The 27,982-nt window shown below is 45.3% G+C and overlaps 1 protein-coding gene across 2 annotated transcripts in view; it reads right to left on the reverse strand.

The window, feature by feature from the left end:
- Nucleotides 1-27,982, reverse strand: part of CASKIN2 (CASK interacting protein 2) — a 115,931-nt gene that overhangs the window by 79,100 nt on the left and 8,849 nt on the right. For both annotated transcript variants that reach the window (XM_054976181.1, XM_054976180.1), the window contains exon 2: nucleotides 17,948-18,545. In XM_054976181.1, coding sequence (XP_054832156.1) covers nucleotides 17,948-18,044 — 97 coding nt within the window. In that variant the 5' untranslated portion in view covers nucleotides 18,045-18,545. The remainder of the gene's footprint in view (nucleotides 1-17,947; nucleotides 18,546-27,982) is intronic.

Genomic DNA, 27,982 nt, shown 5'->3' on the forward strand with positions numbered 1-27,982 from the left:
GCAAAGTACGTGCATGCTCCCAGAATTGCACAATGACGTCACTTTGGGTCAGCTGGAACAAGGGGGAAGTTTTTTAAAGTTTAAATCGTCCTCAGCGAAAATGGTCACATGGCTGGTGGCCCCGCTCCCTGCTCTCCAGACAGAGGGGAGTTTAGATTGCCCTCCGTGCTGCTCCAGTTGTCTGGAGAGCAGGGGGCGGGGCCACCAGCCATGTGACCATTTTCAAGACGTGCCGGAACTCCGTTCCACCACGTTCCACCTGAAAAAAAGCCCTGGTAATTAGTAAATCAGTTTCAATCTCAAGTACTTTCAGTAAACATAACACAGAATCTGGAAGAAATATTTCACACAAAAATCAATCCTGTTTATAGAATGGGGAGTTTCAGGTGAACATAGTAGACTGGCTTCAGCTATGTGTTACCTTTTTGAAAGGAAAAAAAAACCATCAGTGACTATTTGTTTAAGCTGTAAAAAGAGACAGGAGACGAGGTTGGGAGATCATGAATGTGAAAAGAAAGTGGAATTTGATTTACTCTTTTATTACAAGGAAGTGTTAGTGACATTGAATTGAACTGACAAAAAACAACAGGTCTTTTAAAAACAGCCGTTTCTCTGCCAAGGAACCAGTGACCTGTGGATCTCACAGCTATATGTTTTATATCAACACTGTAGTTAAGTTTGTAACTGGAGCAGACCTTAAGATGTCAAGGACAAGTTTATCAATGTTGACTAGCTAGAGAAGTCAGGAGGTGCAGCCTCATTGTCAAGATGACTTTATATTTCTACTTGAAAGAGAAGAGAGGAAACAATAGAAGATGGATAGTGTCTTGTAACATGTCTTAGAATTAACCAATGCTGACCATACTTAAAAAGCAAATAGTTGATTCAATAAATCACTTTCTGACCAGCTAAGGCAATTCTTGGAGTTATACTTACCTGGTTTCCATGATGACGATAATGATGATGATGATGCAACTCTCATATGTGGCAGCAATTAACTGAAGTGTGGGAGATCTCTAACCAATAATGGTGATAGGCAGTCCTGCATACATGCTAGTATCCCTGGCTGTGCCACAGGTAATGGGAATGCAGCTGGCTACATCTAATTTGCTTCACAGAGATAGGCATATTAAATCATGCCCTGGGTTTATTTTTGTTAGGATAATGTTAGCAAGATGTTCCCAAACACACTGTAATTTGCTGGGTGGATCTCTCATGTGTTATTCTGCATGAGTCAAGGGAGAAACTAAATGGACAAGTAGAGTTGTGAACAGGCAAGAAGCTGGAGGTGCAGAAGCACCAGGATGGTGAAACCAAACACTTGGTAAAGCAGAACAAGTTGTGACTACTGCCAACGTCAGATGCTCCAAGAAATATACTCAAGGGCAGGCCAGTAACGGCAATAACCAGTCGACTAAGATTTAAAGACACCTGGACACTGAAAACGACATTTTTGTGAACATCTTTACACCTGCTGAATTTTCTGTTTTCCATGAAACCCAGATAGTCTCAACCTGTTGGAAGAAACTCCCTACATCATACAAAAAAGATTTTGTACAAAAACGAAACCCCATGCTTTGCCAACTGTAAAGGCGTGTCTATGTAACAGCGTTCAGGTTTTTAAAAGTTTAGATCAAAACTTTTCAAGGCCACATACATAGATGAGATAAATCAGTCTGTTCAAATGCTTGAGAAACTGAGATTTTGGGGGCAGAGAGGGTATTCTTCTAAAATTGCTTTAACCATAACGGTTCTTCATAGGTCCCTAGCCTGTAGAAGAGGAGTGCGGCATTAAAACAACCTTGGAATAATCTGAACCATGTAGACTCTGCACCAGTGCCAACACTGAGCCAGCCAGCTCCTGGAGAACTACACCCTCCAGGGCAGCTGCCAGCCCCCAACAAAAACTCTCCCAGTAAGTTAAAGGGCCAGTTTGCTCTGGCTCTGAGCTCCCTCATTTACTGACATTAGATTGTCATTGGCAAGCATCCATTATGGAATGCTCTCCCAGAAAAGCCGTTTGTTGACATCTATTTCAACCTGCAGAAAAGAGGCTAAAACCTTTTAATTCTACTATAAAGAGATTCATAATGTCTTTTAAAAATTCTCCTGCAACGATTACAGAAGGTTGTACAAAGATGGCAGCTGAAGGTGGGATACAGACATTAGTATGGATGGTTCCTTTCTTTCACTGTACTGGTGAAAGATGATGTAAGCATTCCATTATAGAACGTCCATTCTCAGGCAGAATGAAAGTTAGTTCATGTCTCTTCTAAAGGCTAAGCCAGGCTGCTTATTTATTCAAATACTTTTCTTCCTAGTGCTTCACAGAGTACATTCCATGGTATAATACCAAATGGAAATTCCTGGCATACGACAGAAGGAAATTCAAGGATGCATTCAAGTGACAGCTTTGGGGGGAAATAGTTGGGCTTCCACAGCACATCACCCGTCCCTCCCAACTTCATCTGTGTTTGCTTGAGACTCTATCCTGTACTGTTAACTGGCTAGCCTCTTCAGAGTGCTGGTTTTAAACTTTAAAGTTCTGAACAGTCTGAGATCTACATACTTGCTTGTTGGCCTCTCCTTGCAAGAGAGCACTTCACCTACCAGACCAGGCAGTGGCTGCTTACAATCCCAAGAGTGAAGAAAGTTAGAAGGTTTCAATCCATGGCCGCTCCAGTCTTTTAGGATGGGCTGCCTAGAGAAATGCAGGAAGCCTAATCTCTAAAAATCATCACGATTTTTAAAAAGTATATACGACTGAATTATTTAAAAGGGCTTTTGGAAGTTGACCCACTGTTGAGTTGATGGTTTAAAACTCCTGTTGCTAGTTTTAATGTTTCATTGTTTATGGTTTTATCTGTATATATGGAAACAGCTTGCCAGAAAAGCAGTCTGCACATATTTCAAATAAACACCCATCCTCACGCAAACCGGACTGTTCACTTAACAGGAGATGAAGTGTTACAGCACACAAGAAAGGGACCCCCATGTGCAAGTTGCTCACTTTACTGGCTTCCCAGTCTACTGGCTTACTAAGCATCAGTTGATAGCAACTCGTTGTGCTATGTATCAATTAGAGATAGGCACGAATCGGGAAAATGATGGTTCGTTGTGGTTTATGGTTCGTAGTGTTTCACGAACCACATACCGGCATGAAATTGCCCAGTTCACAAACTGGTTCATTTGGTTCATGAATACATCACTTCTGGGGCAGCAGAAGGCCTGCAGAAAGCCTATTATCCCCCTGTTGCCTAGGAAACTGATTGATCGGCACCAGGCTGTCTGCAGTGACGAACCAAAAAATGAACCAAACAAACTGGCCTAAAAATCATCGCGGTTCATCATGGTCCATCAGAAATGCCCTCCGATGAACTGCTGGTTTGTGAACCAAAAAACGGCCTGGTTCATGACAAACTTTGGTTCGTATTTTGGTTCGTGCCCACCTCTAGTATCGATGCCTCACATCTGAAGCACTGCAAGTATGAAAGAGCAAAACCATGTGGTAAGTTTGGAGCAGCTGAGGCCAGCCGCTCCCGACTGCTTTTGTGTACACAACAATTTCTCGTGAGTTGACAGTGACATTTCTCCTGCAGATGTAAGGGCCAAAAATATTATGCAACTATTTCTGCTAAGGGGGAGACAAAAGGCAGCTGTGCAAAAGCATGGGGTTACTTGTGCCCCAAGGCAGCTTACCTCTGGGGCCTGCAGCGTCAGGTCAATCAGTCATTATTTGTTTTAGCACTCACTCAACAACAGCAGCTTCTCCCCTGGACACAAAAGGGACAGTGGGTTTCAACACTGCATTCTTGCAGCTGAAATCACAAACCGAGTGCTTAGTCTCAGGATGATTTCTGTGCTCCAGACATACCAGATGGGATCGTTGAAAAGTTATGTTGTACAAGGCCTCCCAAGCACCTGCACTATCGCTTTACATGTTCTGCAGCAACCTATGCTGGTATGTAAAGAGGAAGTCAAGGTGTTTGTTTGTCTCCTATCTCTTGTCAAATGGCGCCAGTGTGTAGCTCTCTCTTTATCAGTGGCTGCTAATAGCTCCCCGCGCACACACCCCTGCCTGACACGTGAATTGTACGTTTGCTTAGCTTTCTTTTAAGCCCTTGATTGGGGTGATATCATCTACACCATTGCCAGGAGATTGGATTGCTAAGCTAGAGCGGTCGCCGGGAGGCAGCGGGCATTTCCAGACAGGCTTACGAACGACTAGAAAGCTTACTAATGCAGGTGGAGCTGAAAGCTACAAAGTGCCACCCCCGGCCTCAGAACTCTGGCTCCAAACTAAAAATCTAAGCTTGGTGTATGTGTGTGTGCGCGGTGGTGAGGTCATTTGCCATCCCTACAAAAAAGGTGTGGAGGTGCATTATTCCCTGCCTTTCCTTTGACTTCAGTATTGGAGGGTGGGTGGGATTTTTGTGCTTTCCTATTTCTAATGGTGTATTTCACTAGCAGCAACTCCAGCACTGGCCCCCTGCCAAGGCAGGCTGAGCTCTTTTGAAAACACACACAAACACCGCAGAAATATGAGCATATAAAGTCACTTGGCAGATTTGACTCTTTTCAGAGTTTGACTGAGGGCTAGTTTACACTGCACCAAACATTCCAGAGAGCCCATTCCAGACGGAAACCATCTTCCACAGGAGGTGCTGTCAATTGGAGATACAATTCAATAATAAAACAGAACATGATGCAACTGGGCAGGGGGGCCTTTCCCTGCTCCTTTCCTTCCTGAGAGACACTCCCCATAGCAAAAGGTGGGAAAGCACCCCTGTTTCTTTCACTACTTTCAACTTCATGAAATACTCATAAAAAGAGCTGGGGATCCGATGTAGTTGAGAAGCAGGGCTTCTGACCTGGAATCTGTGACTGTTCCTTTAATTGACTTGGGTCTAAAAGATTTGTTCTACAGGGATCCCTTCCTAATACTGAGTCAGACCAGTGGTTTACTCTGACTGGAGACATTTTTTCAGGCTCTTGAGTAGAGGTCTTTCTCATCAGCTACAACCTGATCCTTTTAACAAAAAATGACAAGGACTGAACCTGGAACCTTCTGCATGTTAAGCAGATGCTCTGTCACTGAGCCACAGCCACCACCATCCCTTCAACTACCACCCTCTCATACTTGATCTTGCAAGGACACTCTGGTTCAAGGGAAGAAGGGCAAATGACTGCAACAGCAGTTCACAGATCTCCTCAGCTACTATTGCTTTGCCCCTTTCCCCTCTTACACTCCCAAAATATCTCACTTTCCGCCCAGCTCTTTATATATTTATTCATTTACTTTACAGCCACCTTTTTCACTAAGAGTCAAGGTAGATCACAGCATAAAAACAATGCAATCAAATGGCATAAGACATGCCTTGTGACTGGGATTCCATGCGAATAACAAACTGCCTAAGACAAAGTATACTATAAAGAATGCGGAAGTGGAATTACAAATGTGGAAACCACTACTGGACCTGCTTATGACAGGGTGGATAATCTTGGGTACCTGAACCCCATTATTGCTGTGGGATCATAATCCCTTTAAACCACATCTTTGGGTCAATTCACACAATGAAGAGCCTTTCCCCCTCAGTTTCCGAACAGTGGAATGGCTTTGCGATAACTCTGCCCTGTGATAAGATTTCAGGCTAGAACATCAAGATACAGCGGGAACATCAAAGGAGAGCCGCCATGTCTGGAGGCAGCAGACCTCAGAGTTGATGGACCTTGGGTCTAGTTCAGCAAGGCATTTTCTTAAACTTTTAGGGTTAGTTTTTAAAAACGTATTTATTATTTATTTAGATATTTATACCCTGCTTTTCTCCTAAATGGAGACAGAGTTTCTTAAAACACAATTCTCTCCTCCTCCATTTTATCCCCACAACAACCTAGGAGGTAGATCAAGCTGAGAAGAGAGTGTCTAGCCCAGCAAGTTTCCATGGCAGAATGGATATCTGAACCTGGGTCTCCTAGATACCAATCTGACACTCGAACCACTACACCATGCTCACTCTTTAAAAGGGTGCTGCTCATTCCTGCCTTTTGATCAGTAAACCATGGCCATTTCCACACGCCCTTAAAGGGACAGCACACTAATGGAATGCTCCGCCACTGAGCCATGCGGAAAGTGCATTCCCCAAAAAGGCGCTGAACAAAACGCAAGCCAGATGGCCCACAACCGAGTTGCAAATGGAGACACCTAAATTCATGAGGAAAAACCGCCAGCATTCAGTGAGTGGGTTGTCGCTTTAAGGGCGTGTGGAAACGGCCCATTTCTCCTTAATCCGAAGGGTAAGAACAGGGGTGGCGCGCCTATTGAGGCCAGGTAGACGGTGGCCGCAGGCGCGGGGTGCCAGAGGGAGCGCTGGAAGAGGCGCGGGGGGCGAGAGCGCGCCCCCCAAAGCAGAAGCCTCCTATTCCTCCCACCCCGCGCCGCCGCCAGCAAAAGCCCCCGGCCAGGCGCAGCCACCGCGGGCAGGCATCTGCTGTGGCGGAGGCAACCGAGTGGGAGAGCTCGGAGGCCGCCTGCCGCAGCGATCGGGCCGGCGGCGGCGCGTGCGCTCCCGTGATGACGTCACACATGATGTCATCACGCAGGCAGGTGCGCACGTGCTCGTGCGCGGGGGGGGCGCTTGGCTGGCCAGCCGCGAGCGCGGCAAACCCTAGCGCCGCCCCTGGGTAAGGAGGCAAGATGAAGTTACATAGTGGTATGGAAAGTGCACTTTGCTCATGCTCAGAGTCATTCTCTTCTCTGTTAGTACTTCTCATGTTCCAGGAATGCTTAAAACAGAATAGCTTCTGATAAAAAGGCACAAAAGATGCTGAGCAGATTCCATGAGGCAAATTTCTGTCACAAGTAAGAAGTGCCTGTACCAAGGCAGCATATTTATCTGGACTTTTTAAAGGAACAACATGGACACGGCTTACAATATGAGCATGAATCAAGGTGCATTTTTATTAGCATATTTCACAACCAGTGTCGACATCTTACTGCTTCTTGAGAGGCAGCACCTAGCTATACACACATTGGAAACTCCTCTCTAGGGGTATCAGAGGACCTGGAACAATGTTATCATAGGGCCTGACCGGTTACCCATTTGTAACATGGCCTTTTCCACTCCACTGACAGAGATGCTGCAGTGCATACAGTGCACCACTCCCTGTGGTGCAGAGATGCACTGCACCCACAATCATCTATAACAGGAGTGGGCAATTGTTTTGGCTCGGGGGCCACTTTGTGGGAGCGGAGGTTAGCGGAGGGCCGCACCTTTTAAAATGATTGCATTTATTAGTTAACTTTGCATTTCAGAAAAGGTATAAATTGTATCATAAAAATCAGTAAATATAAATTAAATAGTGGTAGTTTTATTCAATTTATTTATTGTGCTAATTTCATATCGCGCACGGGAAGGAAATCTCAGTTCAAGGCAGATTTTTCTGACTGTCTTGGCGGGCCACAAAAAACTCTGTAGCGGGCCGCATGTGGCCCGCGGGCCGCAATTTGCCCACCCCTGATCTATAAGATACACAGCCTCTTCTTTTGCTTCTGTCATGTCATAATGAAAGGCATTTTGTGAGTCCCTGATTCAATTCCATTGAAAGCAACCCACAAGAGTTCAGACCACTACATTCAGCCTATGCGCTCTAGATTAGACAACAAAAAGAAAGGGACCCCGTGAAGAAAATGGCCACAAGCAAACTTGGCCACTAAAAGTGCCTCCCCTTAACAGCAGATCTGCCTAAAAAACACATTTTACATTTACTCCCCTAGTCCCACCCCGCACTCAGCCCACTTTAATTCTTCAATATATTGTTTGCTTTAAGTGCTTATCTGGTTTTACTGAGGACATGACGCTGCCGACTTTAGGCCCATCAAAGGAAGTCTAGCCTGTAACGTGGACAGCACAGGGGTGGGAGTAGAAGAGACAGAAACAGAAGGCTCTTTCCATCTATAACACATCTCAAAGTGTAACTTTGGGGGAGGAGGAAAGAAATCATAAAACTTGATTCTTTCTCAGACTTTTTTTTGATTCCTCACTACCATCCCTGACAAGTAAAGGTACACGGGTTTAAAAACTGCCCCCCGTCAGCTAGTTGAATTTCCAGCTCGGCTGGAGAGTGAGTGGTAGTTGTAATGAATAAATTCTTTTTGCTGGTGAAACTCTGCCCGCTGTAGAAGACAACCAGGATTCCCGAGATCCCAGCATAAGAGAGAATGCCAAGGGAACCCGACTGCTGGCACACGACTCGGCAGCCATTGGCCAAAAGCCCCTGAGAGCAGAGAGAAGGAAGTGGGAAGACACGGTTCACCTACGACCAATTCCAGACACTATCTGGGCTCTTTCCTGAGGCATCTGTCCCCTAGCTTTCCCTCAGACTTGAAGAGGCATGGGTTACTGGTTGTGGGAATGTTGACACTACTGACGTAAAGGGGGTGTGGAATCCCCAGTGTTAAAGATTAGCTTTCCTATATGGAACATAATGGATAGAAATTTAACTGCTTTACACAGGAGGGGTTAGTCCATATCCCTAAGGTAAACAGAGGGGCTCAGAGCCACATGGTTTTTAATATACAACTTCAATAGATTGTGGTGTATTTTAAACATAAGCAGTTTGGACAAAATCAAACACACCATTTGGGCCATGCCACCGCCCTGCCCTGACTGCCTCAAGGACAAGGCGACCCATTAAGTTCCTTATTCCTTTCTCTGACGGAGGGGTTTGTTTAACCTGGAAAATGCCACTTCCAGTATGCCCTCCCTCCCTTCTTGACTGAAAGCCTCTCCGGGCAAAACCCCACATCTGGTGTGATCCCTTGCTCAGTAGGGACTGACTCCTCTTATCATAAGGAAGCAGAGAATGGAGTCCCTCCATTGACCCCATGGAGTGGTGAACAGTTGCAGCCTTTTTCAGTACTATGAAAGCACGCCAGAGTCCAAAGAGGAATAATGTACATTCCTGGCTCCCCGCTTTTTAAAAAAAATAAAAACACCAGTGGAATCATTTTACAGAAGGCTGTAATGCAGGAGGGCTCTATGAGGAGTGAGCCATGGTTTCAAAGGCAATCAGCTATTTATTCTCAGCCATGGGTGGGTTGGCATTGCTGAGGCATGCGCAATGCACAAGTTGCCAGTGCTACTGAACTATTTGCAAGAGAGGCCCTCTCTTGGGAAGAAAAATATCCAACTGGTATTGGGTATGCAGTCAGGTATATGGAACTACATTATTTCCATATTCCTGACTGCAGGAAAATATGCTAGTTTAAGATTAGCAATTGCCTCATACTGAGGAGGTGAGTAGAAGGCACATGAAAGGGGAAAACACACCCCGCCAGATCTCCACCCTCCAAATAAATCTATCTTTCCAAATCTATCTCCTGAACTTAGGTAAGTCCTCTTTGCCTGCAGCAGGTTGCACATGAAGTTAATAGAACTTTACAGTGGCAGGACTCAGAGCAGCTCATAATGGGAGCAAAGAAAAAGGGGTACATGGTGCACGGTTAGACCACCGACCACATGTCCACCATTGTTTTCTATGGCAACCTGAAAACAACAGAGGAAGAATGAATGGCTGCCAAGCAACCACTCATATTATTTCCTCCCATATCTTCCTCTGATTCAAAGAGAATCTATGCTCATAGTTTATGTCCCATCTACTGGTGCGGTCTGTAGTCTGTGATCTGTCAGTGTCTGATCCTCATTTCCTGCTTTATTCATGCCAAAGTATTCATGGGTATATACTGTATTAAAACTATAAGAATTTGCAATTATTAAAACAAACAGTTCTGAGCCCACAAACTCTTCAACTGGGAAGAAAGAACTGTACCACATTAGCAGGGAAGAACATGTAAGGATAACAAGAGTTCTGTGTTCTACTAAGGTTTTGTCAAGTAGAATCCGCCAGCCTTGCAGACCCAGTGATTAAAAGATTTAGTTATGAGGAATTCCAGTGGGTTGGCCCAGCAGAGCACAGGGATTGTGGAAATCGGATACTCTAATTCAGCACATCTAAAACCTGGTGGAAAAGCATGGTTACCAGTCTTTAACTAGAGATTTTAAAAATTTAAATAAAAGGAAGCTAGGAGGAACATGACTATTACTCCCATTCTGCAGGTCACTCCATTGGCTACTTTTCAGTTACCAGGCTCAGTTCAATGTATTGGCTATCACATACAAAGCTCTTCACGGCCTTGTTCCGTCTTATCTATGGGACCACCCCTCTCCTTATGTTCCACCATGGCAGCTTCACTCATCTGAACAGGGTCGTCTGCAGGTGCCACCTTGCACCTGGGCAAAATCAACAGCTGCCCATACATGCGCATTTTCTGCGGTGCTGCCAGCTCATAGAACGGCCTACCTTAAGAGGTCAGGAAAGCTCCCACTCCCCTGGCTTTCTACAAACTATGCAAAACTGAATTAGTCAAGAGGGCCTTTTACTGTCAAGAGGGCTATACTGTAAGGAAGTGGTTTCAGAGATGAATTGGTAAAGGGATGGGGACTGTAGACTATACTACTGCGTATTGTCTGTTGCTGTAAGTATGAGCCCGCAGAGTAGTTTCTACATTGTTTAATAGGTTTAGAATAGCTTATGCTCGCTCAACATGCATACATTCCAGAGCATTAACAGACCACCCAGATCTGGTTCAGCACAAGCAGGCGATGGTGTAGGGTCTTCCTGGCTGAAGCTGTCCTGCACGTGGTGATTCATGGTCATGGTGGGTAGCTGCAATATTGTGGTCCTATCTTGTGGGTATCTGGCCTTTCAGCCATTATACACCCGTGGGGTTGCAACAGGGCTTGTCAGCCTTGACACTCACTCCTGCCTTCCCTCCTGCAACTGAGTAGCTCAACAGGGACACCACTGCTGAGTTGTCGAGGTACCAAGGCCGAAGATGCAGCAGGGGCATCCACCTGCTTGGGGATCACAGGCCCAGCTGCAGACCCAAGGAATGAGGCTGTTGATGTCAATGAGGACCTATCTACTACCTGGGGGGGCTGCTCTAGCGGTCCCCCATTGATCGAGGTCATTGATGTGCAAAATGGAGTAGTTGTTAAGGATGTCTGCACAGTTGTACCCCATGCAGCCCCTCCACTGGGTCATTTGTCCAGCCCTTGGCTTAAGGGAATCCAGACCCGGCAGTGCCACTGTTCCACCAGTGGCCCTCAGGATTGTGGTATAAAAGGCACACCGTTGGAATTATGTTAAAAACTATTCCTGATCTGAATGGCCCTAGCAGCATTCATACCCATCAAATTTGGCTTGTTTGGTTCAGAAGAAAATTATGTTTGAAGGCATTAATTCTACAATTGTACAATTTTCTTCCCAAGAGAGGGCATCTCTTACAAATAGTTCAGTAGCGCTGGCAACTTGTGCATTGCGCATGCCTCAGCAATGCCAACCCACCCATGGCTGGGAATAAATAGCTGATTGCCTTTGAAACCATGGCTCACTCCTCATAGAGCCTTCCTGCGTTACAGCCTTCTGTAAAATGATTCCACTGGTGTTTTTATTTATTTTTTAAAAAGCGGGGAGCCAGGAATGTACTTTATTCCTCTTTGGACTCTGGCGTGCTTTAATAGTACTGAAAAAGGCTGCAACTGTTCACCACTCCATGGGGCCAATGGAGGGACTCCATTCTCTGCTTCCTTATGATAAGAGGAGTCAGTCCCTACTGAGCAAGGGATCACACCAGATGTGGGGTTTTGCCTGGAGAGGCGAGTGGGGACGCAGCCTACTTCCGGGTTGGGGGGTTGTCGGGGGCCGGCATGGCGCCTCCTTTAGAGTTCAGTGCTCAAGGCAGCTGCCGGCACCGCCTCCATGGACATGCCAGGCCTGACTACGACTATAATGTTTTGCCCCGGAAAACGATTTTTGGTCATGTGTTTAAAGATAACTCAAAAAAACACAAGGGTTCCTCTGATTCACATAAAATAAACTCCAGTTACATGTCTTGGATGCTAGCTATTCCTCCAAGATCTTTTGAAGAACTAGAGATTTTCAAAATATGGTATTTCTAATAGTGAAGTGGTTGGCCTGTTTACCTGTCACAAAAGCAGTAAAAACAGGCTACCCACAGAGAAGGCACGGGGGCCTACATACTCAGAAGATTGAGATATGTAGATAAAAATGACTGTGTAAATTAAAATAAAGCCCTCACCCCAAGCGTAATGAGAATGAAATATGTTCTAGAAGCATGGAAGAAGGGAATCAACCTGCTCAATCAAGAATGTATAGAATCCTACAGAGGGGAGATTTCCAAACTGATCCCTTCTCCTATCGTTCCTTGTGTTTCCCATAACTGCCATTGAGGAAATACATGTAGGCTGAAAGTATGAAACAATGAAAAACTCAATTTTCAAAGAAGTATTTTTCCATATAAGAAGGATAGCAACATCAAGAATTTCTATCATTCAGCGGTAGATGTAAACACCACAATGCAGCGATTAAAAATATGTATCTCCAAGTCTTCTTTCCATATTCTCGGCAGTGCCTTAGAATTCTATTTGAGTGTGTCTTCCCTAAAAATTGCTGAATTGTATTTGCAACTTTTGCTAGGTATTTGGGGAATACAAGGGAAACCTTTGACAACCTTCAGAGAGATCCCTGCTTTTTTGAGCCAGCTGAACTGGCTCAAAAACCTCGACAACTCAACAGTGGCTGAACTGAATTCTCCCTTCCCTCTCAGAAAGGGCTCACTAGACATTGTCCTTTCCAAGAGACAATAGCCACCGACTGCTGCCTCCTCCCCCCCCCTCAGGAATCCAAAGCGCAGCCTTATTTTTCCTCTTCTCCTCTGGGGCGACTGCGCTTACCCCCAGCCCAGCCAACTGGCCCATTGTTACAAGCGCGTCCAGCCAAGAAAGTGATTGATCATCAGGGAGAAAGGCCAAAGCCCTGACGGGTCATTTAACAATTTCAATTAAAGTCCATGCATTCAAACGCTGAGAGAGGCAGAGGAGAAAGAAGATTTTTTTTAAAACTCAGAGAATCTTCTACCGCAGCAGCTCGAATGGCAACTCAGCAGGGTCAAGATGACTCTCCCCACAGAAAGTGAAAAAAAAAAAACCAAAACCCTTTCCCTCTAGCTGTATTATCAAAAGCAGGGAAGGTAGGCTGCTTCCCCATCCCATAGTACAGCTGCAGGAATAAACACACCCTTCCCTACTGCCCCCCAATAAAACATTACCCACAATTCCCACCGTGACTCTCAATAATAGGTGCTATGACCCATTTGCAGAGCTACATTTTTCAACCCATGTGCTGCTGGAGAATATGCCCGTTGAATATTAAACAGCATGTCCCCAAAGTTGCCGTTGTTGGGACCGGCGCTTGATTCTTGGTTACGTGCAGTGACTTTTTTTAGACACATGAGATCCCGGAGGGCTAATCAGAGAGACGCAACTCCGAATCTATTGAGACAGCAGAAGGACTCTTAGAGGGATTTTTTTAAAAACTCAGCATTGCGGCCTGTCATATGGAAACAGGAGCTTTAATGAGCAGCAAATGCGGCTAACATTCTGCTCTGTACATCTTGGAGATGAGCAAGCATCGCAAGTGGTCAGGAGCAGAAGGCTTTTCTTTCTTTTCTTTTTTTTCTGAAGGAAGGAGTGAGCTCCCATTTTCCAAGAGGCAGAAGTGCTATGCTATCAAAAGGGGAAACAGACTAAAGTCAAGGAAGACCTATCAGGTTGAATTAGACCAGGAAAACTCTCAACACATTCCTCACCTTTGGTGATTAGATATAGAAGAGTCCAAAGTTACTCCCTGCCCTTCCCGAGATCACCAGCTCAACACGCAGTACATGCCTCAAACTGGCTCTTTTTTTATTTCAAGAAACACAGAGCCTCGCTCGCTATTTTCCTTCCCTTTAATTCTCTCATTCTGTGGAGAGCTAACATCCTCCATTATCTTTTGTCTCACAAGGGCTGCTGTCTAAACTCTGTATCTTCTCTCCAACAGTGCCCCTAATCCAACACGTCAAAAAGTGTGTGTGATGCAAAAATAATACTGAAGTAATCAGTTACCTTCACTTCCAGGATTGGTCTTGAAGTTTCACTTACACTTTGATCTTTGTCAGTCATAGTGGACCCTCTTAGCTCTCCCACAATTATTTCAAAGTCTCACCCAAATCCTCAAATAACTGAGTGGTGCCTTTCTACTCTGTCATCTTTGAATGTATGGAGCTCATTTGTGCTCCATACAAGAAGTCGTGTGTGTGAATGGCCGAATCCACACTCACTCACCATCCGCTTATCTTGCGCAGTCATGGCAATCGGGTTCATTCCGCTACCATGCTGTGCATCATCACATTCACCCTTCCAGTGCGTCTTCATAGCATAATAATGTCTCCACACGCCACTGAGTAAAGCGTTACAGTGGGCGGTTCCATCCTGCGCCGTCAGAATTGACGGCGCACGTCACTTCCCTTTTTTAAAAAAAATATAAGGTCAATTTTCCGGTATACCGATATTCGGCTTTTAAGAAATGGCAATGTACCCTCTCCCTCATCTTTGATTGGCTCATTTTTTGCTCGTCACAGACCACTTCCTAACAATTGTCTGGTTGGTATGGCGGACAAATTTGAAATTAGATTGTCACATTAAAGGCATTGTCCGGAAATTCTGCTGCTCAGAGTGGTTTTCTGCTTTTAGTAATTAACAACATGGATGCTCAGAATGTGATATTTGTGATGATGGCTCAGATTGTGGTTGGCATGCTTCGCAGCACAGTCACGCAACACCACGAGATGATGCATTCTGTCTTTCGCACATGGTAGAATTTCCTACCTGCATCCTACGTCCTAAGCTTTCAGGAATATATTTGTTTTCCGCACCTGCCATTTACTGGAGACGATCATTGTGGGAAATACAGGATTGCTCGGCTTGTCTCCTCGCGCTCTTAAAAATGGCGGGACACAGTAGGGAAATGGTCCCCGTGTGACATGCACATGCTCCGGTGACCGTTTCTTTTCCCATGCAAACCGCTGCTCACTACAGTTGGTTTACCAGTATACCGACCTTTCTGCACTGTGCAAAAAAAAAAAAAAGGCGAGGAGAAAACGGATTTCCGCCACTATCACATGGTTTGGAAGGAAGGTGCAATTGTGGCACGGTGATGGCAGGGAACACGCGGAATGGGAAAGTGTGTGAGTATCTGCATGAACAGCACACCACTTGCGAAAAAGGCGCAGAAACAAAAAGGAAGTGTGGATTCTGCCAATGATACCTGCCTTGGATTCTGTGGTATCAGAAGCAAACAAGCCAATATTGTTGCAGCTTTTGCAGGTAGTAGAAAAATATGTTCCTTGAGTCCAGTATTAGGGCAATGCCCTACATCTTTCTCCCAACAAGAGGAAGATGTAACCCAGAAGTTTTTGTCTTCTCATTTTCTTAATTTCCAGGCTAGTTGCTGTTTCCTATTAATGAGCACACATACACACACAGCCACTTTGACTCTCACAAAATAATTTCTCCAGATTAAAATGGTTTGGTTTAGCAGAGATAACATTCGATTTATATACCGCCCTTCTGGACAACTGAAGGCTGGTATACAGATTCACAGATGTAGAAACTTTCAGGTCTAGCACAAGAGCAACATAGGTTAAAGAAGACCAAGCCCAGTCTGTCCACTGCAACACCATAGATGAAGACCAACAACACAAAGTGCATTTAGATAGGGGCTACCTTCCAGAGTTCATTGGCTCACATGAGCCCATGGGCACAGGATACAAGGCAGAAAGTAGTAATAGGTGGGTTCCAACCATTGTACGGTTTCACAGTTAACTAATCAGAAGTATTTTATGCATTCAGACAACAGATGAATCATCTGTGAACCGTAACCATCACCCCTGCATAATAACAGAAGCATGGCTATCTCCCATTCCCTCTTCAAACAGCTTCTGGCATCCTTGCCCCTGAATGCAACAGATCAACATATCTCAAGTCTGATTTGGAAATCCTAAAGAGACATCAGTGCGCAACCTTTAACTTAAAAGTCATTACTTACTACAGCAGAGTTAATCCTTGTTTCAAATCATCTCAGCTCCTTAGCCTTTTGAATTTCTGTTCTCACAATCCTATCTTAAAATAAAAGGGCAACACAGGTACTTGTTGGCTATATTTGATTGTTAACCATTTTGCTAAGTCAGCCACTATGTGCCAACAACAGTGGCTTCATAGAGATGGCCACAGTGACCAGTCTAGATTCAAGCAGAATTTGAGCCATTTCTTTCCTGGTCATTCTCAAGCAAGCATGTTTGCAGAAGTTGCATTCTGAGGGCTCTATTTCTTTCCCTTGATCTGAAACGTTTCATTTTGCATGTGCATGCACACACAGAGGCACAAACAGACACACACACATAACCTGAGCTTCCTTAGGCATCACGAGAGATGTTTGTTTACCCAGCTAGTCTTACCTTCTGCTGTCTATTGCTTAACAGTTGCTATTTTTTCCACATAATCGTACTCAGTTTTGTCAGCCCAAGCCCATACCTTCATCCTCTTTCTGCTCTGCATGCCACATTGAGTCAGCTACATCTCTGCCCTAGGATGTTGCTACTGCTGTCTCTATTGGTTGATTTTCTCTCCTTCTGTTTTTAGTTATGTTCTGACATGGACTGTGTTAGATATTAAGTGGGTTTTTTTTACTGTTTGATTTTGTTAGGATGCATTTATCAATTGTTACAGTTGTGAGCACCTTGGCTGCTGAAAAGCGGGATATAACTTGCCTAAATAAATACATATATTTCATGATACATTATTGTTACCTAATGTATGGTCTTCTGCTCCCAGCCATTTCAGGCAGGAAAACACCAGTCGGACACATTCTACGAATCTGTATCCCATATCCATAAGACTGAAGTCCCCTGATTCCTTATTTCTGCGTACATCAAATCCTGGACAGATACTCTGCTTTTGGAAACCTGTCTCCATTGGCAATATCATTTTAATTAAATACCCCCTACAAATGACATGGGAGAGTTACACTTACACATCTTGCCTAGTTCTGATGCATCAGCACTAGAGATGGGTATGAACCGGGTGGGGAGGGAAACGAATTGTGCGGGTCATGGTTCACTGCGTTTCATGAACCACGAACTTTCACAAACTTGCCCCAGTTCATGAACCAGTTCGTTTGGTTCATGAAAATGTCACTTCTGGGTCAGCAAAACGTTACTTTCGGGTCAGCTGAAGGTCTGCAGAAAGTCCATCCCCTCATTGCCTAGGAAACTGATTGATCAGCACCAGGCTGTCTGCAGTGACGAACCAAAAAACGAACCAAATGAAGCAGCCTAAAGTTTGTGTCAGAAATGGGTTCTAACGAACCACGTGCCGAACTTTGGTTCATATTTCAGTTCGTACTCTAATCAGCACTGAAAATAACTGAGCATCTTAGCAATGCAGAAGAGCATCCTGATATTCCTAATGGATAATTTTTGGAGGAGCAGCAGAGTCAGGTAGAGCTCGGAGGACCTTGTAAACATTACCAGAGGAACTCACCTCCTGAGAGCAAGCATCCTTAGAGATAACATGGGGATAACCAGAAACATGAGGATAACCAGAGACAGGTAATGGCATGTCAGGGGAATGACATTATGGGGAAAAGCAGCCAGGGAACTCAACCACTTGTGTTTTTAATCCTTGGGACTTGCTTCACAACACATGAAGTTCAGCACCAGCACTTCCAACTGATTGGATATAGTAAACACACACAAGATCTGCATCCACAGAACACAACATAAAGGACTAATGCCACAGAACCTTATCCATGTTCTACACTCACCTGCTGTTTCTAGTTCTTAGGCCCAAAGCAACTCCCTCTTCCTTGTGCTACCCTAAACCTCATGCTAGCCATGTGGCAACAGACCCATAAGATTCTTATAACTCCTCTGGGAAGTAACGGCAAATCATCGAGGAAAAGAATATCTGTATAGGGAAATACTCACTAGTTTTGGATGCCTTGATCTTAGCCACCAGTTTCTGCACACCAAGTACATCTCCATTTTTCACAGCTTGGATTAGCTCCTGCTCTCGCCCCATCATGAACAAGGGCAGCTGCTCCTTTGATTTACGAAGCCATCACAGTGTTGTGCTTGTGTGATAACTTTTCAAGATACACTCCAAAGAAGCGAAGAGAGGAAAAAGCCCAACAAATGAAAATATATTCAGAAATCCCACGGTACACTAAAAAAAGTCTCTGTTAATGATGATAAATTCTACTGGGAATAGCACTCCTTTAAAAGGGAATGATGAGGAGTTGAAGCCTTGTTCAAGAATATGCAATCAATTAAACAAATGATAATTCAGCGCTTAGGGACTGAATCCCAGCTGTTCGGTGTAGTCGAGAAGGCGAGATTTATAGCTTCTTAAAAGGTCTAGGGAACATAAAGGATTAGGCTTAGCTTTCCTAGATGTGTCCAAACATCCCAACAACTCTCCAGCTCTTCTTAGAAAGATACCAGCCTCATGGCAAGTGGAGGGCAGCCTTTGGATCTTAAAATCTACAGATTCTTGATTCTTGGCTTAAAACCACTGTTCAGATACCTGTGAAAACAAAGGGCAGAATCAGGTTTCAAAAAACTGCTGGCTCTTTGGAATTCAATGCTAAAACAAATCTTAACATTCCAAGAACAAGTTTGCTTCTTTTTAGTTAATATGGATGCTTCATATATTTAAAAAAAAATAGAAAAAGCAAATAGAGAAGAAAGGTAGGCCTGTCTGAAACCAAGGAGCAACAGGCATGTAGGAGATGAGGGAGGGGCACCCAAGGAAGGAAGAAATAGCCATGGAGCTAAGAAATTTTTACTCTTTGACAACTATTCACCTCACTTAGCCTTCCTGTGATTTTAAAGACTTTAGCAGGAGCACCTCAGTATGTTTTAAGTGCCATTTCCTCTCACAGCTCGGAGAACTAGAAAGTTGTTCTCTCAAAACCAACAAAAGACTTTGGGGCCCGAAGTCTCCAAATTCTGCAAAAGCTGTCTAGACTCACAATGGAGATTGCAGCCATGTACATTCTTTACCACTTGCTTATTATTATTATTGTTCAAATTCTGCCAGCGGGGCGTTTTTTGTTAATGTTTAATTTGGAAAGTAGTCAGACCACCCTGATGGTAAAATGGGAGAAATGGAAGAAAAGTTCAGACAGGTGTATGGGAAAGTTTCACCAAGAATTGTCCCATGGAGGCCTCGTAAGCAGTTGGAAACAAGAGATATAACACAAGTCTCATCCTTGCCTCCACAGCATCAACAACTGGATACAATACTCGTTTGGACGAAATGTGTCTTACATTCATTGGCTGCTGACTTGCAGAATAGCTTTTAATACCAAAACAAACACAAACAACCCTAATCAGGTTGCAGTACTAGAACTGCTTCATAGCCAAGTTGCCGTCAGTCGAGGACACAGCACAGAGAAAGTGAGTGACAGTGCAATCCTAAACAAAGTTACACTCTTCTACTTCCACCCAAGCCAACCCTCTTAGAAGGGTAGATCTCTATTTAGGACTGAACTGTGAGCAAGCCACTCTTGAGTCCTCTCAGAATTCGGATGGATCTTGGGCAGGGCTTTTTTTCTGGGGAAAGAGGTGGTGAAACTCAGTGGGTTGCCCTTGGAGAAAATGGTCACATGCCTGGTGGCTCCGCCCCCTGATCTCCAGACAGAGGGGAGTTTAGATTGCCCTCTGTCTGGAGATCAGGGGGCAGAGCCACCAGACATGTGACCATTTTCAAGCGGTTCTGGAACTCCATTCCACCGTGTTCCAGCTGAAAAAAAACCCTGATCTTGGGTGTTTCTAGGATATTCTCCTGATTAATATGCAAAGGTGATTCTCTCCCAGCCCCTCATGGAGCTGCCTTTGATATGTGAATTCCACAGAAGTTTGCACTAAGAAAGCAGGAGAGTCAACACATAATATTAAGTAACATTTCCTTGTCCTGAAATTAGAAACAACAACCCTTCATTTAACAGCATTTCTAAACATTTTCTATTCAAGAGTTAGTACTATCAATGTAACAAGTTAAATGAACCCTGGTTGTATGTGTATTTATTATAAAACGTATGTTCCATTTTTCTAGTATTCAGAGCAATTGAATATATGTATTATCCAAATACATATTTACAGTAGCCCAGAGACATGGAGTTGGTATTGGTGGATTTTCCTTCTGCAGAATTAAGGACTTGGGGTGGCGTCATCAAATCATTGCCCTCACTAATATATTTCAAGCCTACAAATTACTTTGATTTTTAAACTATTGCAACCTGTTTGTAGCCCAGGGGATCTTGGTTAAATTTATACAACTTCAGTTTGCTGCTTACTTTATTTCTATTTACAGTAGTTTATATTTCACACACAGACACACCCTTCCTTAGAGCTAGGGCGGGCTTGGGCTGTTACTTGCACTATGTTCAAAGATTCTCGGATAAGACTTATTACTTTAAGGCAGAAGCATTACCAATGTCATCATATAGGTTGTAGAAGCATTTACATTTTAGACATTTACATCAGCACTATCAAAATATACACACACCCCAATGTATATCATCATCTCCTGAAACCAAATACTACAGTACTGTTTTGTGGAACTACCACCTCTTCTCAATTGTTTTCCTGAATCCAGGAATAGGGATATGGGCCATGAAGTGATTTTCAGAATGTCAGAACCCCTTAAGGACTGATGTGCAGGGAATGCTGTGTCCCAATGGCACCATTTCAGATAGTGAGGTGGAAGAGTGGGAGCAGGCAGATTTCAATAGCAATATGATAATCATAGGGATCCCAGACCCCCGGTGGGATCCCAGACCCCCAGACTTACCTAACTGGCAGAAGGGCACGCAACTTCCCTGCAGGCTCCCCTGTGGCGCTGCACACTCCTGTGGGCAGCAGCCACTGGGATTGGACCTGTTTGGGCCCGAATCGAGGCTGCTGCAGAGCACGGGAGTGCTCCTGCACTCTGCAGTGCCTGAAAACAGGCCCAATCTGCAGCAAAACAGGCTTGTTTTCAGGCGCTGCTGAGCACAGGAGAGCTCCTGCGCTCCACAGAGCCCCCAAACGGGCCCTTTTCAGTGCATATCAGGCCCGGTTTCAGGCACTGTGGAGCGCTGGAGCGCTCCTGTGCTCCGCAGTGCCTCAAAAACGGGCCCGTTTCAGCACAGATCAGGCCCATTTTGAGCCCCTGCAGAGCCTGTACATGCTCCCAGGGGCTGCGCAATGATGTCACTTCTGAAGTGACATCATTGCGCCTGTGGGGGCGTGCGCGCACCCCCTCTCCCCTAAGGTAAGTGCCAGGCCCCTATCCCCTGGCAACCCTAGACAATCCCCTGGCAACCCTAAATAATCATGTCCTACAATAATATCTGCATAGAACAATACCACCCTCCTTTAAAACAAAAAGTTCTGCATCTTTGCATTCCTACCACAGAAACCAATTTCTTTATTTAGAGCAGTAAAAGATTCTGCAAATACTGTAAAGATTCAGGAGGGAAGCAGAAAGAAGGCCGTACTTCCTGTATCTACACTTTTCCATATCTTATCTTACCTTCCCCTTTCCACATGTCCCATCACCTCCATATTGGACCAGCCTAGTTCACATAAACAAATTATTGATCAACTTTAATACTTCCAGCCTGATTAGGAAAATAAAGTGGTAGAATAGACTGCACCATTCAGACTACAGCAAAAGGATCATGGAGGGCCACATTTTTGAACGCTTCTCTATGTTACACGGCCCTGAAAACAGAAAACTAGAAAATCAAGGAAAGTGAGAGGAGGACTGCTAATTTTCTACTTGCAGGAATGGACACACACATACTTCATGGAGACATATTCATCAATTAGAACTCCACCCACTTTAACTCTAAAGTGGTATCATCCAGGAATAGTTTTATCACCTTAACTATTTGTAAGATCCCAGGTGGGGTCTTGCATTCTCCTTAAGTTACTACTCATGTCCAGACAACACAGATCAATTCCCTTGGAGAAAATGTCTAATTTGGAAGGTGGGCTCTGTGGCATTATACCCTTTTGACGCCCCTCACCTGCCTAGGATCCACCCCCAAATCGCCAGGAATTTCCTACCCCCAAGTTGTTAACCCTAATTAGACCTCCAGGAATAGTTTAATCACCTCATCTACTCTTGTCATGTAGGCTTACCAAACTCCAGGTGGGGCCTGGAGTTCTCCTCAAATTACAACTCATATCCAGATTACATACGATCAGGGCTCATTTCGAGGGGGAACGTGCCGGAACACAGTTCCGGCAGTTCCCCAAAGAAGTCACATGTCAGGTGGCCCCGCCCACCTGACTCTCAGCCATTTTGGGCCCGTTTCAGCCTGCATTGGGGCCGAAATGGCCCGGATCAGGCCTCTGACGGGTGGTGGATCACTCTCCCACTCAGCAGCGACCCGATCCTGACCATTTTGGGCACCTTTTCAGCCATTTTCAGCCCCCTTTTGCAATTTTGGGCCCAATTTCAGCCCTGAATAGCCAGGATTGGGTCCAAAACAGCCAGGATAGGTGATGTCAGGGGGTATGGCATATGCAAATCAGTTAGGCCAATGACACACTTCCGGTGATGGCAAGGGGCGTGGCAAATGCTAATAAGTTATGCTAATGAGTTATGCTAATGAGTTCCTCCAGCTCTTTTTCTACAAAATGACCCCTGCATATCAGTTCTCCCTTGGAGAAAATGGCAGTTTCAAAGGGTGGACCCTATGACATCCGGTCCCTGCTGAATTCTTCCCCTCCCTGAACTCCACCCGTCCCTCAACACTGCATGAAGTCTTCAGAAATTTCCCAAGCTGCAGTCGGCAACCATAAGTCTTGTGCTTTTGTGCCCTAGGCCTTCAGACAAGTTAATATATACAGGAGGACAACGAGGTGACAAAATGGACTGTACAGCTTCAGCTTTCAGGTGATAGGTTCCAGCTTTGAATCCTTTGCATAAAAAAAAACTGCTTGCCAGTAGAAAGCTAGCACAGCACTCGGAGATTCTGCACCTTCTCTTTGCTTGCTGTGATGGTTTTCTGTTTACAAGGAGGGTGGGAATGGGAGTTACCAGAGAGGGCACATGCCAGCATCTAATCCTCCATCTGCATTCTGAAGTGCTGCAGTCTACCCACCTCAGCAATTCTGTCACCTTCTTCCCCTCCATGTGTGAATTAAGCCTCAGTAGTACATCCAAGTGCTGGTGATTCTGATGCCTCAGAGACATAATTACACATGAGCTGAAGCACAGGGTGGAATGGATCTGCGTGTGACTGCTGTTCCCAAACAGCGCCCTGGCGTCCTTGCTTACCCCTTGCTCTATCCAGATGGCTTATACATTTATCAAACAAGGTTTCCAGGCACGGCAAATCTCCTTCATGTTACAAGAATCAAGAACTGCATATCACACCAAAAAAAACATACTGCTACAAGGAGAAGAGTTACATAACAAACTGACAGCCTAGTCTGAACCCATCACTACCTCCCAGCTGAGCAGCAAATTTCAATGCTGTTTCCTACTTGGAAGAGTCTTAAAATACTGCAGCTCCTGTTTTTCCCAAGTAAAATTCAGCGCTTTTTTCTTCGTCAGAGGCTCCAATGCCAATGGGCCATGTAATTAAAATCACTGGGTGATAAAGATGTGAAAGGCCATAAGAAGAACTTGGGGGCAACAGCTGCTACATTGTAATGGTTGGCGTTCTATGGCCTGCTTCACACATGCAGGCTCATGAGAACGGCAAAAGGGCGACCTGAGTGTATGAAAGAGCAGTTACAGCTGAAATGCCTTCAAGAGGGGTTTCCTATCAACTCAAACATAATAATATTCAACAGAGGCACATCAGGCACTCAGATGTGAATGACTGCGGAAGACATGCAAGAATCTCTTAACTGTTTAGGGACGGGGTTAGAGAAAAGCAACAATAGTTGGTACAATCAGGTGTGAAAGAATGGCAGAAGAGGGTCTACTTAACCCTTCCCCTGTGGTCATTTTTTCCACTTAAATTCTCTTTCCCATCAATAGGTGAAAAGATGTAGTCTGTACATGTGAGTCCAGTAGCACCTTTGAGACCAATCAATTTATTTGCAGCATAAGGTTTCGAGAGCCACAGCTCTCTTCGTCAGATGACGAAGAGAGCTGTGGCTCTAGAAAAGTTGGTCTTAAAGGTGCTACTGGACTCTATTATGTTGGTACTACAGACTAACATGGCTAACTTCTCTGGATCTATACATGTGATGGAAGGAAGCAGTTCTGAGGTGGCAGAGAACTGAGGTGGAAGAATGGATTTCAGCACTCCAGTCCATGCCATAGGGAAGGAATTAATTTTTTTCCCAAAGATCCCCTACTATAATAATTATGTGCAAATGGAAAACTAGGACAGCATGCGACAGGCTGTAGTAGAACTTTCTCATCAAAATGCTTATTTTTAGAGTTTTAAAATGGGAACTATTAAAATGTGACTTTCCCCACCTGCATCCTGAAGTGGTATAGCCCATTCTACCGCTTCAAGATGCTGCCACCTCATTCTGCTGCATGTGAAGACCAAACCAAAATGAAGAGAGTTAAAGAGGGATCATGGAGAATAGATCTATAAGTAGTTAAGAATGCTAAAATGGAACCTCTCTGTTCAAGGGCAGTGTATTGTTCAATACCAGTTGCTGGGGAAGGACAATTGTCTTTATGTTCTTAACTGTTGATTACAATGAGATTATTAAAGACTGTTATGAAGCTATCAAAATCTGTGATATATAATCTGTGAATATAGAAATCTGTGAATATAGAAAAAAGAACAATAAAGTATTTGCTATATGATGTTTGCAGAATTCCCAGGATCAAGGCTGTACACTTAACAGACACAGATATCCGTCTTCCAAATTAACTTTTTTTGAGCTACAGCACTGGGATTTCAGACAGATTAAAGGAGGCTACCAGCATATGGTCATTCTCGGACTGATTCGGGGAATGAGTGAGTTTCAAAATGGCAGAGCAGCCACAGGGCACTATAAGGAATTGAGAAAGTGAAAATCCCACAGAACCAGACAAGCTAATCCTTTGAAGAGCTTGATTCATATTTTTTTTTAAAAAGCAGCTACAACTGAAACCGCTCTGGAAACCACAGATCCTTTGCTTGCAGGTAGATGGGGCTAATTGTAGTTACTTCTTGGGGAAATTATGCTCAAAGACACTCCTTTAATTATCAAGCTATATATTTCAGGACTAAACCATTACATTGAAAACAGGTTCCATAACTAAATCCTAGTCAAAGCAGGCTTAAAAATAAGAGCTGCAAGTGTGACCTGTCTCATTGGGGAACCTTGATATTAGTTTAACAGCCTGCCCTGACAACAGCTCATTACAGGTTTTGAACCTTTGCATACTTTTTCATAACCTGCTCTAACTTATACAATATCTATGTTTAACATAACCAGGTCTTTGAAATCATCTGAACATTTGGGAAGGGTGTGTGTATACCACTCCAAGCAATGCAATAAATAGATATATTTCACCAATTTAATCTGAATATTAAATTATACCAAAGGTGAGGCACAGAGATTCTATCAATAGTGATACAGTGTTATTTTGTCAGGCTACGACTGGTGAAAACCAGATTAAAGTTTCTGTTCAGCCATGAAATTCGTTATGTGACCTTGGGCCAGTCATCACTCATAGCCTGACCTACCTTATGGTGTTGTTGTGACAGGGATGCCAGCCCCCTGATAGGGGCAGTTGATCCCTGCCCCCATCTCTTCCCTCCAGCCCTGCTTACCTGGTCAAAGGGGAGAAAGGAGAGGGGAGGCAGGCCAGAAGGCCAGAACCTTATCAGAGCACATGGCAAAGTAGCACACATACTCAAGAGGCCCCAGTAATGCACTTCTGTTCAAAAACCAAAAGCAACAGAGCCTCAGCAAAGTTAAAATGCTATGTTTGCTGCTGATTTTGCCCCTACTGAGATCCCATCACTTCCATTTTTCAACCAGAAGTGACATCATTGGGATGCACATGCTTTGCATTCAAGGAATGTGGATCAGGCCCTTGCAGCAATATCCCCAGCTTTGAAGGTCAGGGGCTGGCTGCCCCGGACTTCCCCGACTGGCTGCCAGGAAGGCCCTGGCAAGCTCCTGCTGCGCTTCACAGCAGGCCAATTTAGGCCCCAAACAGGCCAGATTCAGCCTGTTTGGGACTCAAATAGGGTTGCCAGTCCCCAACTGGGAGCAGGGGTTCCCCCACTCCCACCCTCCACCCCTGCTTACCTGGCCGGCAGGGGAAAAGGCAAGGGAACACATGTCCCGGGATGCTCTGCCAGGTGGCACAGCGTACTCCCATGCGCTGCAGTGGGCTTTGAGCCTAGAGTTGCCAGGTCCCTCTACCCCCCCCCAAACGGGAGGTGGGAGGCCCGGCACCTACCTTGTCTTCTCTGGTGTGCGCGCTCCCAGCCTGCGCAATGATGTCACTTTCAGGAAGTGACATCATCATGTGGACCTCAGGCCACTCTGGGAGCGCTCTGGGCTGATTTGGCCCCGATTTGGGAGCAGACCCTGGGAAGCATGTTCCCCCTTTGCTGGTCCCCCGCTACAGGCAGGAGATCCCCCACTCCCACCCTCCACCCCCCCACCCCTGCTTACCTGGCCATCTGGCAGAGCACCCCAGGAAGTGTGTTCCCTTGCCTTTTTCCCTGCCAGCCAGGTAAGCGGGGGCACAGCAACCTTAGTGGCACCAAAACTCTGGAACTCTCTCCCCAGGTGATTTATCTGTCTCCTGTTGCCATCTTCTGCCAGCAGGTAAAGACTTTTATTTCATTTAGTGTACCCTCAATGATCCCTCTTTCATGCCCGAGGTTTTAATTATTTTAAATGTTTTGATTGTTTTTATATGTTTTTAAAGCTCTGGTTTTAACTGTTTTAATTGATTTGAATGGTTTTGTCAGGTTCTGCCAAGGGCGCTGCCCAGTGAGATGCCGGCCTGACTTCCGCCTTAAAGGACCTTCAGGGATGTCCAGTTCTGCCAAGGGCACTGCCCGGTGAGACGCCAGTCTGCCTGACCTCCGCCTTAAAGGACCTTCAGGGGTGTCAGGTTCTGCCAAGGGTGTTGACCTGCAAGACGCCAGCCTGCCTGACCTCCGCCTTAAAGGACCTTCAGGGAATATGTGGGCTCCCGCTCTGTGGAAGGAGGGGGGGTTATACCTCACCCTCACACCCTCTCAGTCCACTTGCAGGTCCCCTCAACCTGACCTTGTCCCGGCTGCCTTCCATGACAGCTGCCCCCATCCAGCTGTCGCTCTTACTCCTCCTCCTCCTCTTCTCTCCTCCACCTCCTCTCGACCGCTCACTCATTCTCTCTCTCTTTCCACCACTCCACCACACTCCTACACAACAACCCACCATGCCCTGTGGGTAGACTTCCCTTATATTCCTTCCCCCCTTCCTCCCAGCCATGGCCCCAGCACCCTAGCCATAGCCTTGGCTGTCGTAGGCAGTCACGCCTGTGGATGCTTTGCTGACTGCCTCGTCTGTCTCTGCTAAAGGCCTCAGGCAGCTTCACCTGTGGATGCTTTGCTTTCAGCCCCACCTGGTTCTGGCTGATTCCTTCTAGCCTGCCTGCAGGCTGGGGCGTGGCCCTGTGCTGCCCTTTCTCTACTGCAAGTAAGCTGCTGACTGTCTTGCTGCTGGCTGGTTGTCCCTGCTTCCTGGGCTTTCTCCCTCTGGTCTGATCCCCTCCCGGTTGTCCTCACTCTCCCTGCCTGGGTTCCCAGCCTCCCAGTGGAGGTGGGGCTAGCTGGCTTCCACCTGCCTCTTCTAGCCCTCTGACACTTAGGTGCTTCTTTACTTCTCTCTGTTGCTGGCAAGTTTGGTCTGTCAGGGTCACAGAGTAGCTGCCTCCTGGCTGTGCCCCGCCTGTTCCTCTTGGCAAGTCCGGGGCTGAGCCTCAGACCCCGGACAGGTTTTATAATGTGATTTTAGTATGTTTTAATTTGTTTGCCACCTTGGCAGTCCTTGTGA

This window comes from Eublepharis macularius, chromosome 4 (assembly GCF_028583425.1).
Source record: "Eublepharis macularius isolate TG4126 chromosome 4, MPM_Emac_v1.0, whole genome shotgun sequence".
In the NCBI taxonomy this organism is placed as follows: domain Eukaryota; kingdom Metazoa; phylum Chordata; class Lepidosauria; order Squamata; family Eublepharidae; genus Eublepharis; species Eublepharis macularius.